The 21,742-nt window shown below is 40.1% G+C and overlaps 1 protein-coding gene across 1 annotated transcript in view; it reads right to left on the reverse strand.

The window, feature by feature from the left end:
- Positions 1-21,742, reverse strand: part of SLC22A23 (solute carrier family 22 member 23) — an 86,243-nt gene that overhangs the window by 25,272 nt on the left and 39,229 nt on the right. Inside the window, exon 3 of the mRNA XM_072152498.1 lies at positions 21,164-21,318. Within this exon, the coding sequence (XP_072008599.1) occupies positions 21,164-21,318 (155 nt within the window). The remainder of the gene's footprint in view (positions 1-21,163; positions 21,319-21,742) is intronic.

The raw sequence follows: 21,742 nt of genomic DNA on the forward strand, positions 1-21,742 counted from the left end.
AATCCAAAGGAATGTGGCTCCTATAGGCCCATTTCTTTGTTGAATTATGACTATAAAATTTTAACCAAGATATTGGCATGTAGACTTAATAAAGTCATCACATCTCTGGTCCATGAAGACCAATCAGGCTTTATGCCTGGGAGGTCCACTTCTGAAAATCTGAGAAGGTCACAAATTATTATGCAAGTAGGGGTAGAGAGGAAAGAGGACTGGGCCTTGGCTTCATTAGATGGTTGGTTTCGTTTTGGGCCCAACTTCTGTAAATGGGTGTCAATTCTTTATAAGAATCCACAAGCTTCTATTTCTGTAAATGGGCTACTCTCTGACCCATTCCCACTCGCAAGGGGCACTCGTCAAGGGTGTCCCCTTTCGCCCCTTTTATTTGCCTTGGCAATTGAGCCACTGGCGATTAGAATCCGTAATGACACAATATATAAGGGAGTTCCCCGCGGGACTGGACAGGACCGCCTTGGCCTTTATGCGGATGACCTTCTCCTCCTCATGTCACAACCAGACACTTCCCTACCCAGGGCAGTTGACCTAATAAATGATTTCAGTTTCTACTCCGGACTAAGTATAAATTGGGGCAAATCGTGTCTTATGTATCTATCCCCAACCAGAGCCAATAACCCCCCTGAAACAGTATCTGACTTAGTGGTCATAGATAAATTTAAATACCTAGGGGTCACCTTAACAAGACAACCTAAAACTGCTCTGGATCTCAATGTTTTCCCTCTATTGGGATACTTTAGAGACAAATTCAAAACATGGGCCTCCCTCCCCCTGTCAGTGGCAGGCAGGATCAACCTAGTTAAAATGGTAGTTCTGCCAAAGTGTCTATATGTGATTCAACATGTTTACTACCCGATCCCTAAACATTTTTTCCGCACCCTTGACTCCATGATAATTACATTTATTTGGGGATCCTCTAGATCAAAATTACAGCTTGCTAAATTGCAGAGACCCAAGTCCCAGGCGGGTATGGCCCTACCTAACATCTTCCTTTATTATCTAGCTGGGCAATTGAAGTTCTTAGGCGCTTGGATCTCACATGAACCACTTCAATACCCAGAAAAATGGCTAGCGGAATATGTAGGAGCCGCGAGCTTATGGTCAGTTCTAAGGGATCACAAAGGAGCCAAAAGCACATTGCCTATTCTCAGGGTAGCCAAGGCAGTGTGGAGGGAGGCTGTAGTTATCTGCCCTTTTACCGGCATTCCATCAGAAACTCCACTATGGCGCAATGGGGAGATGCCCCACCTGACGGATTTGCAGGATAGGGAATGGTGGGAATCCCTTGGAATACACACGCTAGCAGAGTTATATAAGGATAATATTCTCCTCTCCTTCGAACAGATAAAAGAGCAGTACCAGATACAACGTACCCACTTTTACAAGTATTTACAATTGCGCCATGCGCTACAAACTCAATTCCCTGACCCCAACCTCACGATATCCTCATATCCACTTATAGGGGTAGTCAGATCGCAAGGGCCAGGAGGTATAATTTCCACCATCTACTCACATCTTATAGACAGGTTGGCCACCAGTCAGCAACTTCCAGCCATTCAGAAATGGAAGACTCTTATTCCAGAAATGGATGATGAGGTGGTGGAGGAAGTGTTGGAGTCACACCTTCATGTTTCACCAGCAGTCAATAACAAAATGACACAATTATACATTATTCATCAGAGCTATCTTACCCCGCTACGACTTCATAAAATGGGCAGATTATCTTCACCCCAGTGCCTCCGTTGCACACATAGTCCAGCTGACATCTGGCACATGTATTGGGAATGCTCATGTATTACAACATTCTGGTCCGCTGTAGCCAATCTCCTCTCTACCATCCTTACAAAACCTCTTTCACCCACGCCATTGATTTGCCTGTTTGGCGTCTTAGATGAGGAGAATTGGTCTCACCACGAAAGGATATTACTGCGGGAATCCTTATTTCTAGCCAGGAAAGCCATCGCTCTGCGCTGGATGGGTGACTCTGAGCCCTCTCTATCACAATGGAAAAGATTAGTTAACCAAATTATCCCGTATGAAAAAGTGCTTTATAAACGCAGGGGATGCCCTGAGAAATTTAACAAGGTGTGGAAAACATGGTGTGACTCTACACATACTTCATTCACTACCGATGAGATGCAAGCAGAATTGCATAGACAACCAATATAACTAGCTATTGTAATGTTGGATGTTTAGTGAAAAAACTTATTGTGGTATATCATGGCTGGCTAACCTCCCCATAACCTCCCTCCTTCCCCCTCCCCTCCCCCCCCTTGCGCTGGTGATGTATCTCATGTAGCAAAGTCCCCATATGTTGCCTTAACTAACATATAAACCAAGCAGACGATGGATGAAGTTGTAGCACTAAGTTGTATTTTAATATGTAATATGTTAACATGTAATTATGCTGAGCACCACTATAACTCAAGTGAATATGATATGCTGTTGACTACTAGAATGACTACTTACCATTTTTCTTACTGTATATTGTATCCCGCTTGCATGCGGTGCTTGATGTTTATTGTATATTTACTTTTCTACAATAAAACAGTTTAAAAATTAAAAAGCGTTTCAAATATGCTATCAAGCCAGTGCAGCAAGATACCAAGCCGTGAGGTCACCCAGAGTGTGTCAGGGCATGTTTAGAGAGGACAAAAATCTTCCATTTATTCTCAGAAAGTCAATAACTTACAAGGAAATGATCTGAACAGAACTTACTATGTCAACAAGAAGTTTCTCAGTGTTTCTGCCATAGAATTAAGATTTGGAGTTCTGACTCCTAAACTAAGGGGTCCTTGCATTTAGAGAATTTTCATGTACTGGCGGTCCCCTACTTAAAGGACATCTACCACCAGGATGAAGGACTGTATACAAATGAGCCTGAGGTGGAGCCTGGAGTCCCTCAGGCTCATTTGCATACAGTCTTTCACCTTGGTGGTAGATGTCCTTAAAGGGTACCCGACTTACAGATGACTTCTAGTTACAGACGGACCCCTCTACCACTGTGACCTCTGGTGAAGCTCAATGGATGCTTTAATATAGCCCCAGGCTGTAATAATGACTGTAATGAAGTAATCCTTGTTCCCATTACATTAAAAAAAAAATTGAAAATCCAATTGTCATAAGGACAGAAAAAATATTTTGTCCGGAGCTACAATTATAAAATTACATATTTCCAACTTACATACAAATTCAACTTAAGAACAAACCTGTAACCAGGGGACGAACCTATGGCACGGGTGCCAGAGGTGGCACTCAGAGCCCTCTCTGTGGGCACCCAGGCCATCACCCAGCTTACCACTTAGGACTCAAAACCTTCTCCTGCAGTCACAGGCAGCCCAGTACATGCCACATTCAGCGCTATTTTAAAGTGACTAGAGGTGCAGGAGGAGCAAGGAGGCGCTGGCGGAGCTGTATTGTCATTGTAGACCCTTCTCTGGACCTGTGATTGATCCTGTTAAGTGACCTTATAATAATTCAAATTTCTTCTTCTTTCTACCGTATTAATGTCCTCAGGACGCCAATACATTTGAAACCTGCGAGTTACTTTAGTTACTTTAACTTTACTTGGCATTTGGCACTTTGTGAAAAATATGTGGCTTGTAGTTTCGGCAATCAGTCCCCAAAAGGTTCGCCATCACTGCTATAGGGATTTCAACAGAAGAAGTTGGAATCAGAAAGCATTATAGAGGTCGACTCTAGATTAGCTTTACTGTGGCTTCCATGTGAATGAAGCTCAAATATTTCTGGTGTAAAGATGCTGGTCATCCACTTGTACTGTATCACATCACAGGTATACATGTCCCTGTTCACACTGTGTGGAGACTGCCATGTGTGAAGCTCTGAGTGCAAGATGAACCGCAAAACTCGCCAACCAGGAATGCTTCATATTCAATAATCTGTGTGCAGTCACAGAAAGGAACGACTGAATACTCGTGATGAGACATAGGAAAAAGGGAAAACTCAATTGCATCAGATTAGGACATGTGACTCCTTGCATAGTCCTCTGCTGACTGTGACTTCTACAAACTGTAAAAGGCGATAGGATACAATACTCTCACAATCTATGACAAGGATGACAGCTTTGGGGGACTCACAAAAGCAAACACATTTGGCACCGCATCTAAAAGCTGTTCTGATAAAAGCGTCATTCACACTTGGGCAATGTATTGCTCTGGGATTAAGATAAGACACTACAGTTCTGTCTAGTATCAATATGTGCATAGAAAATATCTATCCACCACGGACATGTGTGTACATTTATACATAATGACCTTATCAAAACCCATCCTCAAAGGCATATCAGGCCGCATTTTATTTCCAAGTTAAGAAATTTAGCCGTCTTCACTCTTTTGGAGGTTGTCCAGCGTTTTTAAATTCTTTATTTTTGCCCCCAAGTGGTGTTAATAAAAAGGGCAAAATGGTGACTCTCCTTACCCTGTTGACTTCAGGTGCTATTCAGCGGCTCAGAAGAGAAACCACATGGACAATGTGATCCCACTACAGCATACAAAGGCTGAAGCTGTCTTAGGCCAGTTTTCCACCACTGAGTTCAGTTGAGCGCTGGTAGCATTTCCCGAAATGAACCTCAGATCAATAGACTGAACTCAGCATGTGAGTTCAGTCCAGTGGTTCGAGCGTCAGGCTGGGAAATCCTGCCAACGCACACAGCCAATTTCTTAAACTGAACTTCTGAGGCATTTTTCACACTACCTGGAACCAATGATCAAAAATGTATTGATCCTGGACAGCCATGCATTATTGGCAGCCATCACTGCATAGACAAAATAAGGAAATGAGTCTAACAAGAAATAAAAGCAGCAGTTTAATATCCAGAGGCTAAACGAATTTGAAAGTCCATCTTAAATATAATAAGCAATAATTGACGAGTCAAACTGTGTCTAATGTCAATTTGTCAATGAATGCTGAAGGAGAAATGTTATTATTCCAGAGTGAAAAGTTTTTTAATAAATGAACGAAAGCATCTGAGAGACATGTATTTAAATCAATCCAAAAAGTGAAAAACAAGAAATATACTAGAAATAATGTGAACCACAGAAAATGAAAGAATGTTATGAGAAAAAACACCCAATAAAAAATGGGCAAGTGCTACCGTGAAGGTCGTAGAACACAAAAGTGACAGTTTAAAGCACAACAGACCATTGATTTCTGTGAAGTGTTAAGTTATTAGAAACATTTATTAGCTTCTTCTCTATCAGTTGTTAAAGGAGTACAGGATAAACAGCAGGGAGAAAGGCAGGGGTAATAGAAGATCACATGAACATTTATACACTATGCATTTACACTGTAACATATTTACCATATATACTCGAGTATAAGCCGAGACCCCTAATTTCAACACAATAAACTGGGAAACCTATTGACTCGAGTATGAGCCGAGAGTGGGAAATGCATTGGTCACAGCCTCCCAGTATACAGCATACAGCCTGCCCGGCCCCTGCAGCATACAGCCTGCCCGGCCCCTGCAGCATACAGCCTGCCCGGCCCCTGCAGCATACAGCCTGCCCGGCCCCTGCAGCATACAGCCTGCCCGGCCCCTGCAGCATACAGCCTGCCCGGCCCCTGCAGCAGGAAAAAAAAAATAACACTGTAATAACACTTCGGCTCCTCTTTGGGTCACAGTGCTCGGCCGGCACACAGAATGACATCAGCCGTTTGCCGCTGGCATCGCGAGGGGACCCGAAGAAGAGCGGAAGAATCCGAAGAGGATCCGAAGGACCCGAGGTGGCACCGGAGCATCAGAGACAGAAGAGGACCTACGGGTGACGTCAGAAAGGTGAGTTTTGACTTAATTTTTTTGTTGAGTATAAGCAGATTTAGGGTTTTTGAGCACAAATTCTGTGCTGAAAAACTAGGCTTATACTCGAGTATATATGGTACTTGACTTTTTCATGTAAACTGAACTTTGATAAACCAGGGGCACTTACTCATAGATCCATTATAATAATTATGGCCCCCTTCCTTCTAAATTCAACTTTTATAAATTACTTTTATATAATTACTATTGAGCTTAAAGGGTCCCTGGTGATGTTACTAGAGCTCCTCCATGCTGCAGCTTCACAGGCTGTTACAGGGTGCAAGACGCATTTCCCCATCCCACTGCGTGCTGAAACTTCCTTTGCTGTGGTTAGATTACATCAGACAGTGGGAGGGGGAAGTGCTGAGGGAGGATGAGACAGTGCAACAGCCTGTGCAGCTACAGGACAGAGGGGCTCTGGTAACACCAGATTTCGGAGACCTTTCAGAGATGCAGGTGATTTACAAGGTTTTATTTCAAAAGGAATAGAAAAGAAAGTGACTAAACTAATATGAGGAGGCGATCATGTAAAAAAAAAAAAAAGTTGTGATTTTTTAATTAAATTAAAGACCAGGGTCTAAATCTGAGACAAGATGTGTTACCTTAATTCTATATTATGATATGAAATATTATAACAATATCCTAAATATTGTTCAACTGTAATTTTTAAAAGTATTTATAGTTGGCTATATTGTTAATAGTGATTTGTCATCTGAAGAATTTGAATTTATTTTAAAATTTAAACTTGTGTCTTCCATAATTTATGCAGGATTTTAAATTGTGTCTGATGTGCCACGTGATCAGACTTTACATCATGTGATCCAACGAACCAATTTTAAATAATGGTTCAGATATGAAACGGACTGGGTCCCAAAGTATGCAAATCTACACGGCTATGTTCAGATTTGTGCACCTTTTCAACAAATTACAATAAGAGAAGAGAGACCCACTTAAACAAAGGTCATTGAGAAAAGCTACATGGGCTTATGAAACTTGATCAAAACATTACCTCAAGTTTGTATTTAATACCATTAAGTGGCCTCTTACTTGCTCTCTGTTAGTTACAAAGTCTATATGGAATGTTGAGCATTCAAGACCTGTACATATGGTGCGGTACTGTATGGAGTAGGATGTTGCTGATAGAAAGCCTCGTTGGCTGTAGACAGGGCCGGCTCCAGGTATCAGTAGGCCCCTGGGGCGACAGAGCCTCAGTGGGCCCCTTTGCGGTGAACTCACATGGCGCCATTAAAAAGTCAGAAACTAAAACAAACAGTCTCCTGTTCCCTAAAATATTCCCTAGTTTATCATCCCAAACAGCCCCCTAATGGTTATTTTATATAAAGCCCCCCCTCACCCCTATGGAATTATTAGGCACCTACGATATTGATGCACTGAAAAATAGGTGAGTTAAATATGGATATACCGTATATTCCGGCGTATAAGACGACTTTTGAAGACAGAAAAATCTTCTGTCTTCTCTGGGGTCGTCTTATACACCGGCGGCGGTCGGGTCGCGCTGCATGGAGAGGGCTCACGGGCTGAGCCCTCTCCATAGCCGGTAAGTCTTTGCTGCATATTGCACCCATCACGGGTGTTTTCACAGCGTGGGCTGCCGGCAGCCTCAAAGAGATAGCGGCGCATGGGCGATCCGTCTCCATGGTAGCCTTGGGTCTTCCAAAGAACCGAGGCTATTTCGTTTTAACCCCTTCATTACAATGTGCTGATAGCACATTGTAATGAATGAGGAGGAAAATCCCCATATACTGCCATACTGTAGTATGGCAGTATATTGTAGGATCGATCAGACAACCTAGGGTTAAAGTACCCTAGGGAGTCTGAAAAATAGTATAAATAAAAAAAAAAAGTTAAAAAAAAAAATTATAATAAAAAAACCCTAAAATTTCAAATCACCCCCCCTTTCCCTAGAACTGACATAAATATAAATAAACACTAAAAATCATAAACACATCAGGTATCGATGCATCCGAAAATGCCCGATCTATCAAAATATGATAATGGTTTTTCAATGAGTTTAACCCCGTAACGGAAAATTGCACCCAAAGTCGAAAATGGCACTTTTTTGCCATTTTTAAAAATATAAAAAAATCTATAAAAAGTGATCAAAAGGTCGTACAGTCCTAAAAATGATATCATTGAAAATATTATCAAATTTCGCAAAAAATGACACCACCCACAGCTCCGTACACCAAAGTATAAAAAAGTTATTAGCGCCAGAAGTTGGCAAAATCAAAAAAATTATTTTTGTACAGGAGGTTTTCATTTTTGTAAATGTATGAAAACATTATAAAACCTATACAAATTTGGTATCCCCTTAATCGTACCGACCCAAAGAATAAAGTAGACATGTCATTTGGGGCGCTCAGTGAAAGACGTGATATCCAAGCCCACAAGAAAATGGCGCAAATGCGTTTTTTCACCATTTTCATTGCATTTGGAATTTTTTTCCCGCTTCTGAGTACATGGCATGGAATATTTAATAAAATAAAAATTTAAGGTACAGTATGGTAACATTTACAGTAAAATGGACGATGGTAATGTTGTTGTTGTATGCCTTATGTTTATGAGCGACAGTTTTCCTGCTATATACCTGCATGTCATAAGAATTTAAATTAAAAATAGGACCATGTTAAATTCAAATCTGTTTTTTTTTTTTATTTTTACCGGTGTTTTGTATGCGTTGGAAAAGGGGTAGTCTTATACGGCAAATATATCTTAAACTCTATATTTTAAACAGGGAAGTAGGGGGGTCGTCTTATACACCAGGTCGTCTTATATGCCGGAATATACGGTAATTATCAATGATTATTGTAAAATATCATTAAATGATGCTGGATTTCTTTCTCGTAGCAAAGAATGAATATGTAAATTGTGGAAAAATAAAAGATTACATTATGTACTTGAAACCTAATGACAGTAGGTATAGGAGGCAAAATAGGAAAGGTAAATTTACATAACATGAAGACTTTGCTTTGCTTTCATTCTATAGTAATATGGCTCTTACAAAAACGCATCTATATTCCAGAAAAGTAAAGCTAAAAGTACTGCTGTCATGACTGAATGTGGAATTTCCGGCACTCTAAATTGTGTGATAAATGGTGACTAATCACTATTACCCAGTGGAATGTTTGGCTGGGTCTCATGCACCACATGCTGGGTCACACAGAAACCATTTCCAACGATGACTTAATTGGTGTTGTGCAGTCTTTCCAAGAGGTCGATGTTCTTTCTATCACTATGTTCATTTTTAAGCAAGTCACACCATATTTGCATATTCTGTTCTAATAGCCTTAAACACTGCGAGCAATGAATTATTTAGTCCTACTTAAATCAACAACGTCCCCCTGGAACAATTCTGCAAGGAATAGCAGCTAGGCACATTTGTGAGTTGCAAACACTTTTAACCATTGCTTAAACCAGCTATAGCTATAATAGATTGTAAAACGAGTAAAGAGGATATGCCATCTATAATAATAATGGAAATGGACAAGGAGTTCTCATCTAAGTCTTCATTCTTATTGTCAATCATTTGTGACTTAAAAAAACTACCTACCTGAACTGCAACCCTTCGCAACAAATAGGCAAATATTCTTCTTTGGAGGTGACGTGATAATATGTACTTCACATTGTCAATAAGGATCTATGGTAAGGGTTTGTGGGCATAAAGCATACACCTGACATTAACCACTATGATCGGTGCCCAGAGAAAGTTAAATGGGTATTTCTGGAATATGAACATCTCATACAAAAACCTGTAATGTTGTAAATAAATGAATACAACAAAACCCAATGTCATTGATCATAAAATGGAGCTGAAATGTTTTCTTTTATGATTTACAAAATTTTATGGCCTTTCTAAAGTAGGCGGAGTTATCTCCAAGGTGGCCACCATAGGACACCGTAACTCCCATGAGCCCTCATTAACAGCTCCTTACTCTCAGTGATGATCAAACAGACTGCCCTGCTCTTTAACCATGGTAATGATGTGTGTCACTGCCAATACCCCACATTGCCCCATTGAGATGGCGTCTCACCACAACACTGGTCACACTGGATGTGTTATATATTTTACTGGTGTACCATGGACTAGCCCCCTACAATGTACATATAAATAAATGAATAAAAATAATATATCTAACACATTAGGTCTCCCCATGTCCTAAAATGCCTAAGCTACCAAAATATAAATTAATGATCCCATATGATGAACATTGTAATAGAAAACAGCCAAATTGTCACTTTTTGCCATTTAGCCAAATTTAATAAATAATTTGTCTCAAACATGATCAATGGAAAAACTCATTTCTCCAAAAAACAACACCTTACCAAACACTGCAGTTATAGGTGTCAGAATATGGCACTATGAAGAAACCTATGAGGAATAAAGGTGATGTACATAGTTGGCAGTATTCAATATTTACATTCTTGTATAGAAGGGCAGTATTCTAGTAGTTCTATTCTTGTACATATGGGGAAGTATTATAATAGTTCTATTCTTTTACATAGTGGACAGTATTATAGTAGTTATATTCTTGTACATAGGGGCAGTATTATAGTAAGTTAGTATAGTTAAGTTCTTGTACATAGGGGGCCCTGTGCAGCAGATAATAAGAATAACTGGCAGGTAGTGCACAGCACTAGGGTGTATCGCAGCCCCTACATGCAGCCAGTTATTCACAATTGTTACCTGCTGCATGGGTTCAGACAATTTCTATCATCATTACTATTGTCTTGTTTGTGTACTGTATTGTATTGTAGGCTGCTCAATGTTACTTATTGTACAAAAGTAGTTTTATGCAGTATTGGTTTCCGGGGGGAATTTGCTCTCTACTGTGGTTTTTGGCGAATCTAGAGTTTTGGTTAATAGTGTGGCCCCCTGAAGAAGGACAATGCGGCCCTCAGACCGAAAAAGATTGTGAACCACGTTGTGACCGACTCGGGGGCACCCACTCCACCTCCCTTCTCCACCCAGCCATGTGCTACGCCCGGAATCCGGTCCAGGAGGAGCACATGGTTGTTTGCAAGGGGTCCAAGAATAATTTTTCATGTAGTCCATCATTAAAGCCATCATCACTAACTTTAATTAGTCTCTACCCTTTTTCTTCTAAAGTAATATTATAGAAAAGAACATTTTTTTATTTTGTACTAATAAATGGATAAAACTGAAATGCTTAACATCTTCTTATTTGTGAAGTATGTAACTACATATATGTGCTGGTTGTGCACTTTCCAGTGCTTCTTCAAACGGTGTCCCTGTAAGGCTACAATGTAGCAGCAGAGCTAGAAGTGATTATGGTTCCTGCTGTTAACCGTGACACAATGATCTGATTAAGCAGAACAGGGTATATACATCACTAACAGAAGAAAATACCCTTGAGCAACCAGAGTGTTCATCTACCAACTGTGAAGGTCACTTAGCAAGCTCCGTCTGAGTGGATACAATTGGAAAGCATCAGCACAGTGTGAGCCTAGTGTCTAATAATCAGTAAGTGGCACGGCTTATTCATCTAAATCGCAGAGACTAAACCTTAATATCAAGAAGGTTAAAATGAACATTACTCAGAGAAGACCGTTGAGAAAAAGCTTTCAAAAACCTACAGAAAAAGTATATTTGTAATAATGATTTTGTAATTTGCAGCCCCATGTAACTGACGAAAGGCAAAGTTATGAGCCACCAAAACCTTTCTGTAGGGCCATAAGTTGAGAGTCTAGATGTTGGCAAAAAAAATATTTTCTCATTCATCCACCTATACTCTGGAAGGGGCAGGTATTGATACACGCGACTGCTGCAACCAATCAGTGGCAAAAGACGATGACCTGTACTAAATAAGTAGGGACTGGCTGGGCGGGAGTTTTGTAAACATTTCCTCTTTTTTACTCTTCTCTATTGTCTGATCTATTTTCTTTACACACAATTAGAAGACTTTTGAAAAAAATCCCAAACTTTCCTACTAGGGCTACCTAAAACCCCCTAGCAATCCAGAGGGTTCCATTCTCACAAATGTGGGTGGAACGCCAGGTCGAGAATGTGACTTGCCACTCCATTCAGTTGTATGAAAGTGTCAAAAATTGTCTAGCACAGTGCTAGGCTTCCTATGGCATTCACATAGAGTGAATGGAGTGTCAAGAAGCCTTGTAATGACTTAGAATAATAGCCAAACCAGGCAATCTCCTTAAAGGGAATCTGTCACCAGGAGACCCAATTTAAGCACTCCCCCAGTCCCCACAGAGCATAGTACATACACTGCCAAAGTGTTTTTGTATAAGCTAATAAGCTTTCATTAGCATCTGCTGGGTGACTAGGCAGTTGCCTTTTGGGAGGAGCTGGAAAGGAGCAGTTCCCCCCACCCTTGGGGAACAGCTTCTCCATGTGACCTTTTCAAATATATGAAAACACCCATCACTGGGCTTAGCGACGCCCCCTGCTCCTCTACAGCCAATCCTGAGTGTGGGGAGTTATTCATATATTTGAAAAGGTCACATGTTTCCCAAGGGTGGAGGGGAACTGCTCCTTTCCAGACCCTCCCTTTTGGCAACTGCCTAGTCACACAGCAGATGCTAATGAAAGGTACAATATAACATATCTTTTTTTCTGTAAAACCTATTTTTTATACAAAAACACTTTGGCAGTGTATGTACTATGCTCTGTGGGGACTGGGGGAGTGCTAAAAATGGGTCTCCTGGTGACAGGTTCCCTTTAAGGAAATATATTTATGTCTAGGACTAGGATTAGAACAATGAGAAATATTAAAAAACAAAAACGCTATTCACTATAAAATCTCTGTAACATCCAGAAGACCATGTGAAAATAATCCTGCAAGTTGTAAATAAATATCTGAACTAATACGAATCTAGTAACAATGCCCATGTAATACCTTGTGGGTACATGCTACAAACAGTCATGTGGGTTGACTTTCCCCAACAGTCAAATCCAGCACCACTCTAATTATTGTGCATTGTCCAGTTTTGCATTGTAGTTGTATGTATTCTTTAAACTGAATGTTCATAAATTATCCACTACATAGGACAGAGAGGACAAACCTATACCAGGGTTGCCATAGGTGGCACTCTAGTCCATTCTGTGGCAGGCGGGCCAACTCCCCAGCACAGAATTCGTAGACAGAACTTAAAGGACACCTGTCATCAGGTCTGTGTCACTTGTCCTGTCACCTCTACCTGTTGGAGCAGATCACAAGGATCCCATCACAGCCTTTATCTAGTTATTTCATACATTAATCATTGTAAAATCATCTATTTTTTATCATGTAAATGAGGCTGGTCACATGGTCAGAGGCAGTGATGTCACTCCTGTTACCCCTCCCCTCTTCTCCCCCTGCTCATGTCTGTGTGTAATGTATAGTAAAGCATTGCTAGTGTGTGTATGTCATCTGCTGACATGCTGCATCCTCCTAATATACAGGTGAGAGACACAGACATCAGCTACACATGAATCTGACATGTTTTGCTGTAACATGGCTGCCTGGAGCTGCTGTATCTCTCCTATACACACACACACACACACACACACACACACACACAGGCTGCAGGGGGCGCCAGCACCAGGAAGCACAGCATTATACAGCCTCACATCATTATACAGGCTGTCAGTCAAGCACTGGGGGTGTGGCTATACCTCCCACTCATGAATAGAGTGGACAGCTTGAATATGCTAATGCTTCATTGGACATTTCACAGGTCATTTGCATACAGCTTTAGGACCTCATTGCTTAGGTTTACAGGCATGTAGAGGGACAATGAAGGGATAGAGGCAATGCTCTCTAATGGCAGTTTATGAAAATATATTTAGTTTAGGGGGGTTATTTTGCATGACGGGTTCTCTTTAAAGGACATCTACCACCAGGATGAAGGATTGTAAACCAAGCACATTTACATGCTGGTGTGTGCTCCCTCTGTCAGGTTCTGCTTTTCCTTTAGCTTCTTAGGACCGTGTTTTTATGAAAATGAGCCAGAGGGGCTCCAGGCTCCATAGATGTCAATGGAACCTGGAGCCCCTCTGGCTCATTTGCATAATTTTTAAAACCTTTATTTCTTAAAAACAAGGTCCTAAGTAGCTTAAAGAAGAGCAGATCCTGCCAGAGGGGGCACACATCAGTATGCCGGTGTGCTTGGTTTACAATCCTTCATCCTGGTGGTAGATGTCCTTTAAGGCATGTCACTGAAGTCCCCGGCAGCCCAGTTATCACAGTAATGGTATTCTCAGGACGCTGATACCATTCCAGGCTGTGGTAGAGCAGGTAGCAATTTACTGCTTAAATTGCTGTGTTGCTACTTTGCGATAAATATGTTGCTTGCCATCACTGACATTGGAGATATGCATCAAAACGATCAAGCCTCCTATCAATTTATCCAACTGTTCTCTATCCCTGACCGATTCCATAAAGGGAGATCCAGGTTCTTTCTGTGCATAATCCTCAGCATTAGAATTACAGTTATCAGCAGGGTGCATCCTCCCAAGTGCTTAGAGTTTACAGGCGCAATAAAACAAGACTTTTTTGCTATGCTTTCACTTCATATGTACTTTTCAATTTACTCCATTAAAATAGCAGCATGCAAGGAAATTGCTATCTCAGGCAACCTTCATAGCGGCAGCAAAAGCAATTCCTTCCACTATAACCTAATAAAGACTCCACTCTATACTTCCCTTTAAAATGTGCTGAGATGGCAAGAGATGAATAAATGAGCACCATTACATGGGAGCCATAGAGTTAAATGGCTTTGAGGTATGAAAATATGTTTCCCAACCAAGTTTGATGTATGTACCAGGGAAATGCATTGTACCCATAGTCTCATGTTACACTAGAAATGTCAGAAGTTCCTTTACAAAATATGAAAAGTAAAAGAGGAATGGAAACTCGAATGCTGGTTGGTAAATGTGAAGCAATGTTAACTTTTATTCCCAAATACTCATTGGCTATATGCAATTAAAAAGAAAAAACCTCTTGTGGAAAGTGCCGGTGGCCTCTGTCCTGTCCTTTTATAAAGTGACCAACCCCTTTAAAAGGTTCACTTTAGATATAGATCATTGGAAGGAAGGTGACAAGAGTTAAGGGGTTACAATGGATATTACCTTCTCCTGCACCACTCATTATAATTTTTATTTTCACAAGAGATCTAGAATCTGCTAACAAAGTAATGTTTATAGGGGAATCCCATCTGTCCAACAATGACAATAAGGTAAGGCTATCAGTATCAGAAAATGTTCAAATACAAAACACAACCAATGACAAACTGATGGTAGAAAGCCACAGCCACCAGAAGTAGCACTGTATGGTGAGCTATCCTTGTAAGAACGCCATACACCATATGGTGGCCATTCCAGGTTACTGCAGCCTTGCTGTCATTTAACCCCTTAAGGACGGAGGGTTTTTCGGCTCATTTCTCGCTCTCCAACTTCAAAAATCCATAACTTTTTCATTTTTCCGTGTACAGACCTGTGTGAGGGCTTATTTTGTGCGTAACAAATTTTACTTTCCCGTAATGTTATTTATTTGAATATGCCGTGTACTGCGAAGCTGGAAAAAAATTCCAAATGTGGAAAAATTGAAAAAAATCGCACGTGCGTCACGTTCTTGTGGGCTCAGTTTTTACGACTTTCACTCTTCGCTCCAAATAACACGCCTACTTTATTCTTTGGTTCGGTGCGATCGCGGTGATACCAAATTTATATAGGTTTTATTGTGTTTTAATACATTTTCAAAAATTAAACGAATGTGTAGAAAAAAGAAAAACATTTTTTGCCATCTTCTGACGCTAATAACTTTTTCATACTTTGGCGCACGGAGATGTGTGAGGGGTCATTTTTTGCGAAATGAGGCGACGTTTTCATTGCTACCATTTTGAGGTCTGTGCGACATTTTGATCATTTTTTATTTCATTTTTTATGTTATTTAAAAAGTCGCATTTCGGACATTTGGGCGCCATTTCCCGCCTCGGAGGTCACCGCCGCCTGTAACCGTTTTTATATTTTGATATACCGGGCATTTTGGGACGCGGCGATACCTAATATGTTTGTGATTTTTACTGTTTATTATGTTTTATATCCGTTCTAGGGAAAGGGGGGTGATTTGAACTTTTAATATTTTATTAATTTTTTTTATTTTTTAAACTTTTTTTTTCTTCACTATCTTTTAGACCATCTAGGGTACATTAACCCTAGATGGTCAGATCGCTGCTACCATATACTGCAATACTTCTGTATTGCAATATATGGCATTTTTGCAGCACATTCATTACAATGAGCCACTGGCTCGTAGTAACGAATCTGCAGCTGCCAGATAGCCTCGTGTCAAAAGAAGACACGAGGCTACCATGGCAACCGATCGCCGCCCCCCGATGACGTTCGGGGGCGTGGCGATCGAAAAAAGATGGCGGCGCCCGCGCGCCACCGTCTTTTAAATGCCGCCGGCAACGGGGGGGGTTAATAGCCGCGATCGGTGCTAGCACCGACCGCGGTTATTAGCGTGGGGGTTTTATGCATTATGCAAAAACCCCCACCTATGTATGAAGAGGACTCAGCCTGTGAGCCCTCTTCATACATCCCTTATATAGAGCGTTAAGGGGGTTAAAAGGGATATTCCCACAAAGACAAGATTCTTAAAGTTAGGATAACAAAATAACATATTCTCCGATTCACTGTTATTAAAAAATACAGCATTTCACAGATATAATTCCAACCAAATTTTGTGTTTAAAATTTTCCCTGCATCCGACCATAAATCTTTTGACTATGGTAGATTGTACTCATGAATAGCTTCTCTTGTCTGCATGATTCAGTGCTCCCTGCTATCTGCCACTCCCCCCTGTATTTCAAGACCAGCTCAGATATAGGCACTTCTGTCCGGCAAGCAGTGTGGAGAGACTTACTCTTCAAGCTACAGACAGATAAGGCATTTAGCAGAGAGGGAGACCTATAGCAGAGCTGAATGTGTGTGTGTTACTTGTGCAGTTAGCAGAGCTGAGAGTGTCATTGTGTTGTATATCCATCTCATGGATCTCATCTCTTATCTCTGATGTGTCTCATCTATTCTGTGTGTCAGATACTAGCTGACCCGCAGGTGAACAGGTCAGGTCTAAGAATTTACAAAGAAAAGCCTTCAAGCTTGTTTTTAGCCTTAAGATAAACCTCTACACAACATGTGCACAGAGCCCTCCTGAATAGCTAATACAATACCAAACCAGGAAAACAAATCACCCCCAAATATTGTCACCATAAATAAAATATTTCAGAAGGTAAGGGATAATTGATTCACATATCAAAGAAGAGTATGTTTCACTGGGGGGATTATTGGGGTTCTCATATTTCAGACAGTGGGTGTAATCCTACACACAGTGGGGCAGATGTACAAGTCAAGACCAAAGCTAAAGACTGTCTTCTAAATAATCTGCATTTGTCCAAGAAACCATCATAACATGTAATATTGAGATGGGAATATAAGCAAACAAATTTCTCCATGTAGTAACAGTTAAACCTTTTATATAACGCAACCACAAACATATTAAGATCCGCAAGACTAAACACAGTGATACAGTTAGTCCATGGATGTTTATAAAATCTTCAGTACCGTAAGCATTATGAGCATTACAGCTGTAAGATATAAAGTGTTTAGTCTCTCTAGGAGGCAAGTGTTCTCCAGCCTTTTTAAGGGGTTACTTTCACACAGTGGAATCAGAAGCCTGACAGTATAATTGCCCAACAATTACTATAGAAAACATGCACTGGACAAGCAATTAGGTCGAAACTACAATAAATTGGCTTAATAAGTAACCCAAAAAGCTTTTCCCTTGCATGTCACCAGCAATCTTAGGAGTCTTGACACATACAGGAATGTGAGTGCTCCAAGTGTTCAGTATTGTAAAATCACAGCTCACAAAAAACCATAATCCAAGGCCTTCCGTAGAGGAGGATTTCCACATCCATACACGATCAGTGATTTTCACAAATTGCATACTGAGACATTAATGTCTATAGCCTTATTTAGGCGACTGTTTTTTTTCAATACAGTCAATAAAAAAAAGAAGTCAAGGGGACAGATTCATAACATTGTTTGTGATACTGTCACAATTCGTACCAAAAGTCTGGTTAAAACACCTTGCACCAAATTTATCAAAAGTTTGCAGACAGTTTTTAGACACTTTTGCAACTGGGGTGTGTTCTAACTTAAACTTATGAGCAGCCTTGGCATAAATGGGCTTGACCTGAATTGCGATAAAAAAAAAGGTTTTTCTGCAGTAACTAAGTTAGACTTACACTGCACCAGATTTAGTGAAGAGTCTGATACCGATGATAAATCTGGCATGGTTCAAAAGGAGCCCTATCATCAGAAGCCCTCCATAGAGAATAACGTGCACATTGCCAAAGAGTTTTTATAATAAAACTGTCTTTTTCCAATAAAAAGAAAACTTAGTTGAGAGTATACCTTTCTCTCTGCAGAGCAGTGTCCCATGGGATTGGCCAGTGAGAAACAGTCTCCCACCATCACCACACCCCTCAGGAAACCATTCCATAATGCATTTTTTTCCAATTAAAAAGAAAAACGCTTATCCCTCATATTTGAAATAGAGAATTGGTTTTCGGTGGGTGGGGGAAACCACACATCACTGGCCACTAGCATGGGACACAGGACGCTGCTCTGCAGAGAGAAAGGTAAACTTTAACTTTTCTTATTAACAGAAAAAGCCAGTTTTATTATAGAAACACTTTGGCAATGTGCACACTATTCTCTATGGGGACATTGGGGAGTCAGAAAAAGGGCTCCTGGAGACAGGTTCCCTTTAAGACTGTCTAGCTATGCAGTGTCCAACTTTGAGCTGTATGCAAGTCCTACAAAAGTCACAGGCCAAACTATGTTTGCAGAGCAGTCAGCTGCACTTTTCTATTTTACGGTTTAGTGCCGCATCCTACATCCCTGAGTGTTTTGGTGCTTTTATAAACATTAAATATGAAAGTCATATTTCCGTGCAGAGCAGAGAACAAAACATCTACGATTGAGGATGTAAAACTGCTTTTGATGCTCCCGTCTTTCAATGCTTTTGTATTGATTTGTGTTGGTCTGTGGTTAGGGGTTTTGCATGTGAATAAGATATAACACTTTTACTATGCTTAATAAAATGTTCTCTGTGAGACCATTGCACGTTGCTAGCAACATCAAAGTCTTATAAAAATAAGGAGCCCATTCAATATTAAAAAAAAAAAAATTCTACAAAAATTGCATGACATGATTTGAGGTATATGACAAAGATTGCTGACCAAAGTGGGGAGTTGGTGATCATTATATTGGAGTCAGACTCAGGAACAAATGCACAAATATATAATAATTTATGAAAAGTTATGAAATTTCCTTTAAATGTCTATTTTATTCCTGATCTAGGCAAGGGATGATCAATATTTATTGCTCAAAGGGCTGTATTCTTATACTACTCAACTTTAAGGGGCCTCACCAGTAAGCAGCACCCTAGATTAAACAACAACCACAATACAACACAAAATGCCACCCCAGAAATTATAAATACCACAGAAAGGCAATAAATATCACCCCAGAAACCAAATGCAGCATTCAGAGCAGACAACAATAGTAGAGACTCCAGAACAGACAACAATAATAATAGATGATAATACTGGAGACCCCAAAACAAACAAAAAAAATATATAAATCCTCTCCTGGCTGCTCTTCTGCTTCCTGCACCTCATCGGTTCAGGCTCAACCAACCACAGTTAATGCCCACGCCTTCTGCAACAATGAATGTTTCCATCAGTTACTCAAGAGCTCATTGAACTCTATGGTTCGTCAACTTGAGGCTTGACAGACTGCATGGGTTGTGCACTTTATGCCCATGTTATGCTCATGAAGAATAAGGCACTGGGAAGGAATCACGTGGTATCACAGACCATTTTGGTGGAGCTGGAATCGGAGTTGTGGTTAGGGAAACTGAGAAGTTGTCGTTGAAGACAGAAGTTTGGTTTAGAAACCCTGCAGCCTTGGTAAGGTGTTGACTCCAAAATTCCATAAATGTGAATTTATTTAATTACTTTATCACAATCCATGGATCTGTCCAATCTTGCACTTCACATGATTTATGCCAGATATCACAGGCCACCTTCAGAGCTCCTTTGAATTTCATACCTCCATTACTTCACTCACTTCTGTCTAGCCAATTTACCAAGTCATCGGCCAATTGTGTTAAGGTTATATGTACAGCCTTGCACTGTAAACATATAAAAGGTCTTCTCAGGTCTTACTTTCCTTACTAACCACTTTATAACATGCTCTTTTACAGCGCTGAGACAGTCAAGCTCTAAAGGGCACACTTCACTAACAAACCAGCACAGGAAGCAGTGACATTGTGAGCCTCAAGTACACAACATCTGTACTCTACAGAGACAATGCGGTCATCACCAACCCTGGATCTGCAAACACAATAAAAAGTCACTTCCGAGTTTTCTCCCCAGGAAAATTCATTTTAGCAGATGCTAAAAGAACAGGTCCTTACTGTAAAAAGACACAGTAAACAGGAAAGTAAGCAAGTGTACATGGAAATAATTCCTGATATGTCCTCCTTAAAAAAAAAAAAAAAAAAAAAAGGATTCATGCATTCCATAATATAACAATTCATAAGCATCTTATGCTGTTCTTCCTCCAAAATTAGAATAAACTTAAAACTTGATGTTAGGAGTTGGGGGAAGGGGTGGTGCCTAATCTCTAACACTGTACGATAAGTTATGAGTGCATAGTGATACTCCCCTTTGATAAATTCTTAGAAAAATGTTTGTAGTATCTACCAAATCTCCTCTTTGCATCAAAAATTTTGAGATCACTTTGTAGTTCTGTGTAGCAGTATTGGATGGCGACTTAATAAACTTTTCCTGTGTTGATAATTTCAGGAAATGTGTGTTTTCTTTGTGCAGTTTTATTTGTACACATGTAACATTGATGCCTTCTGGTAAAATCTCCCCAATAAAATTGCGTTAATTTACAGGCATCTGTCACAAAAGAATGAAAACTGTGGTGACATCAATGATCAATGGCCTGTGGAGTGAAAGCAGTACTTGCCAGAGCGCCACAACCACTTCAGCTGTTTGGCAGGGGTGCCAGAGTCTGTCCCCCCTTCCTCTAGCGTGATATTGAACACCTATGCTGAAGACAGGTAATCAGTTTTCAAAATCTAGAATACCGCTTTCAGAAATGCACATCAAGAACTCTTATTATGTGTACATTTTCAGCTAGTACATGTTGTGAAGGCAAACAAAGACATTTGTTTAACTTAGAAATACATACAGAATATACTTGGAGATACTCACGAAGTGCATATAAGCAGAGGAATATACCAGCAAGACAAAATCCTTCAAAAAACCTGAGAGTGCTGAACATTGTCACATTAACCGAAAGTGCCACAGAAAGTCCAAAAATCAGATTGAAGATTACAGAAAACAGCAGCACAAGACGTCGGCCGATCCTGTGAAAATGTAAGAGAAATATAATCAATATTTAGAAAAGAACATATATGCGGTGCAAAACATTTAACATGTACCTGAATGTACAAAATATGACATGTAGCTTAACAAAATATTCACATACATCCCAAATTATACTCCATCCCATTGTGAAATAATTTATATCTGGAATCACATTTATACAGTTCTTCTACCATTGGAGACAACATATATCCATAAATAAGATTGCACAGAAGGCTGTGAAGTAAAAAATGTCTGAAGTGGTTTTAAGGCTATATATTATACATATTTTTATATGTTGTCTACAGAAAGACCTCCTAATCTCAATGAATCGATTTCTGATGTCCCATTAAAAAAAAAAAAAAAGGGCTGAGCTCATGCAACCCACTCAAGTTACAGTCCAATAGTCTAGAATTAAGATCAGCA

Source organism: Engystomops pustulosus, chromosome 5 (genome assembly GCF_040894005.1).
Source record: "Engystomops pustulosus chromosome 5, aEngPut4.maternal, whole genome shotgun sequence".
Classification (NCBI taxonomy): Eukaryota; Metazoa; Chordata; class Amphibia; order Anura; family Leptodactylidae; genus Engystomops; species Engystomops pustulosus.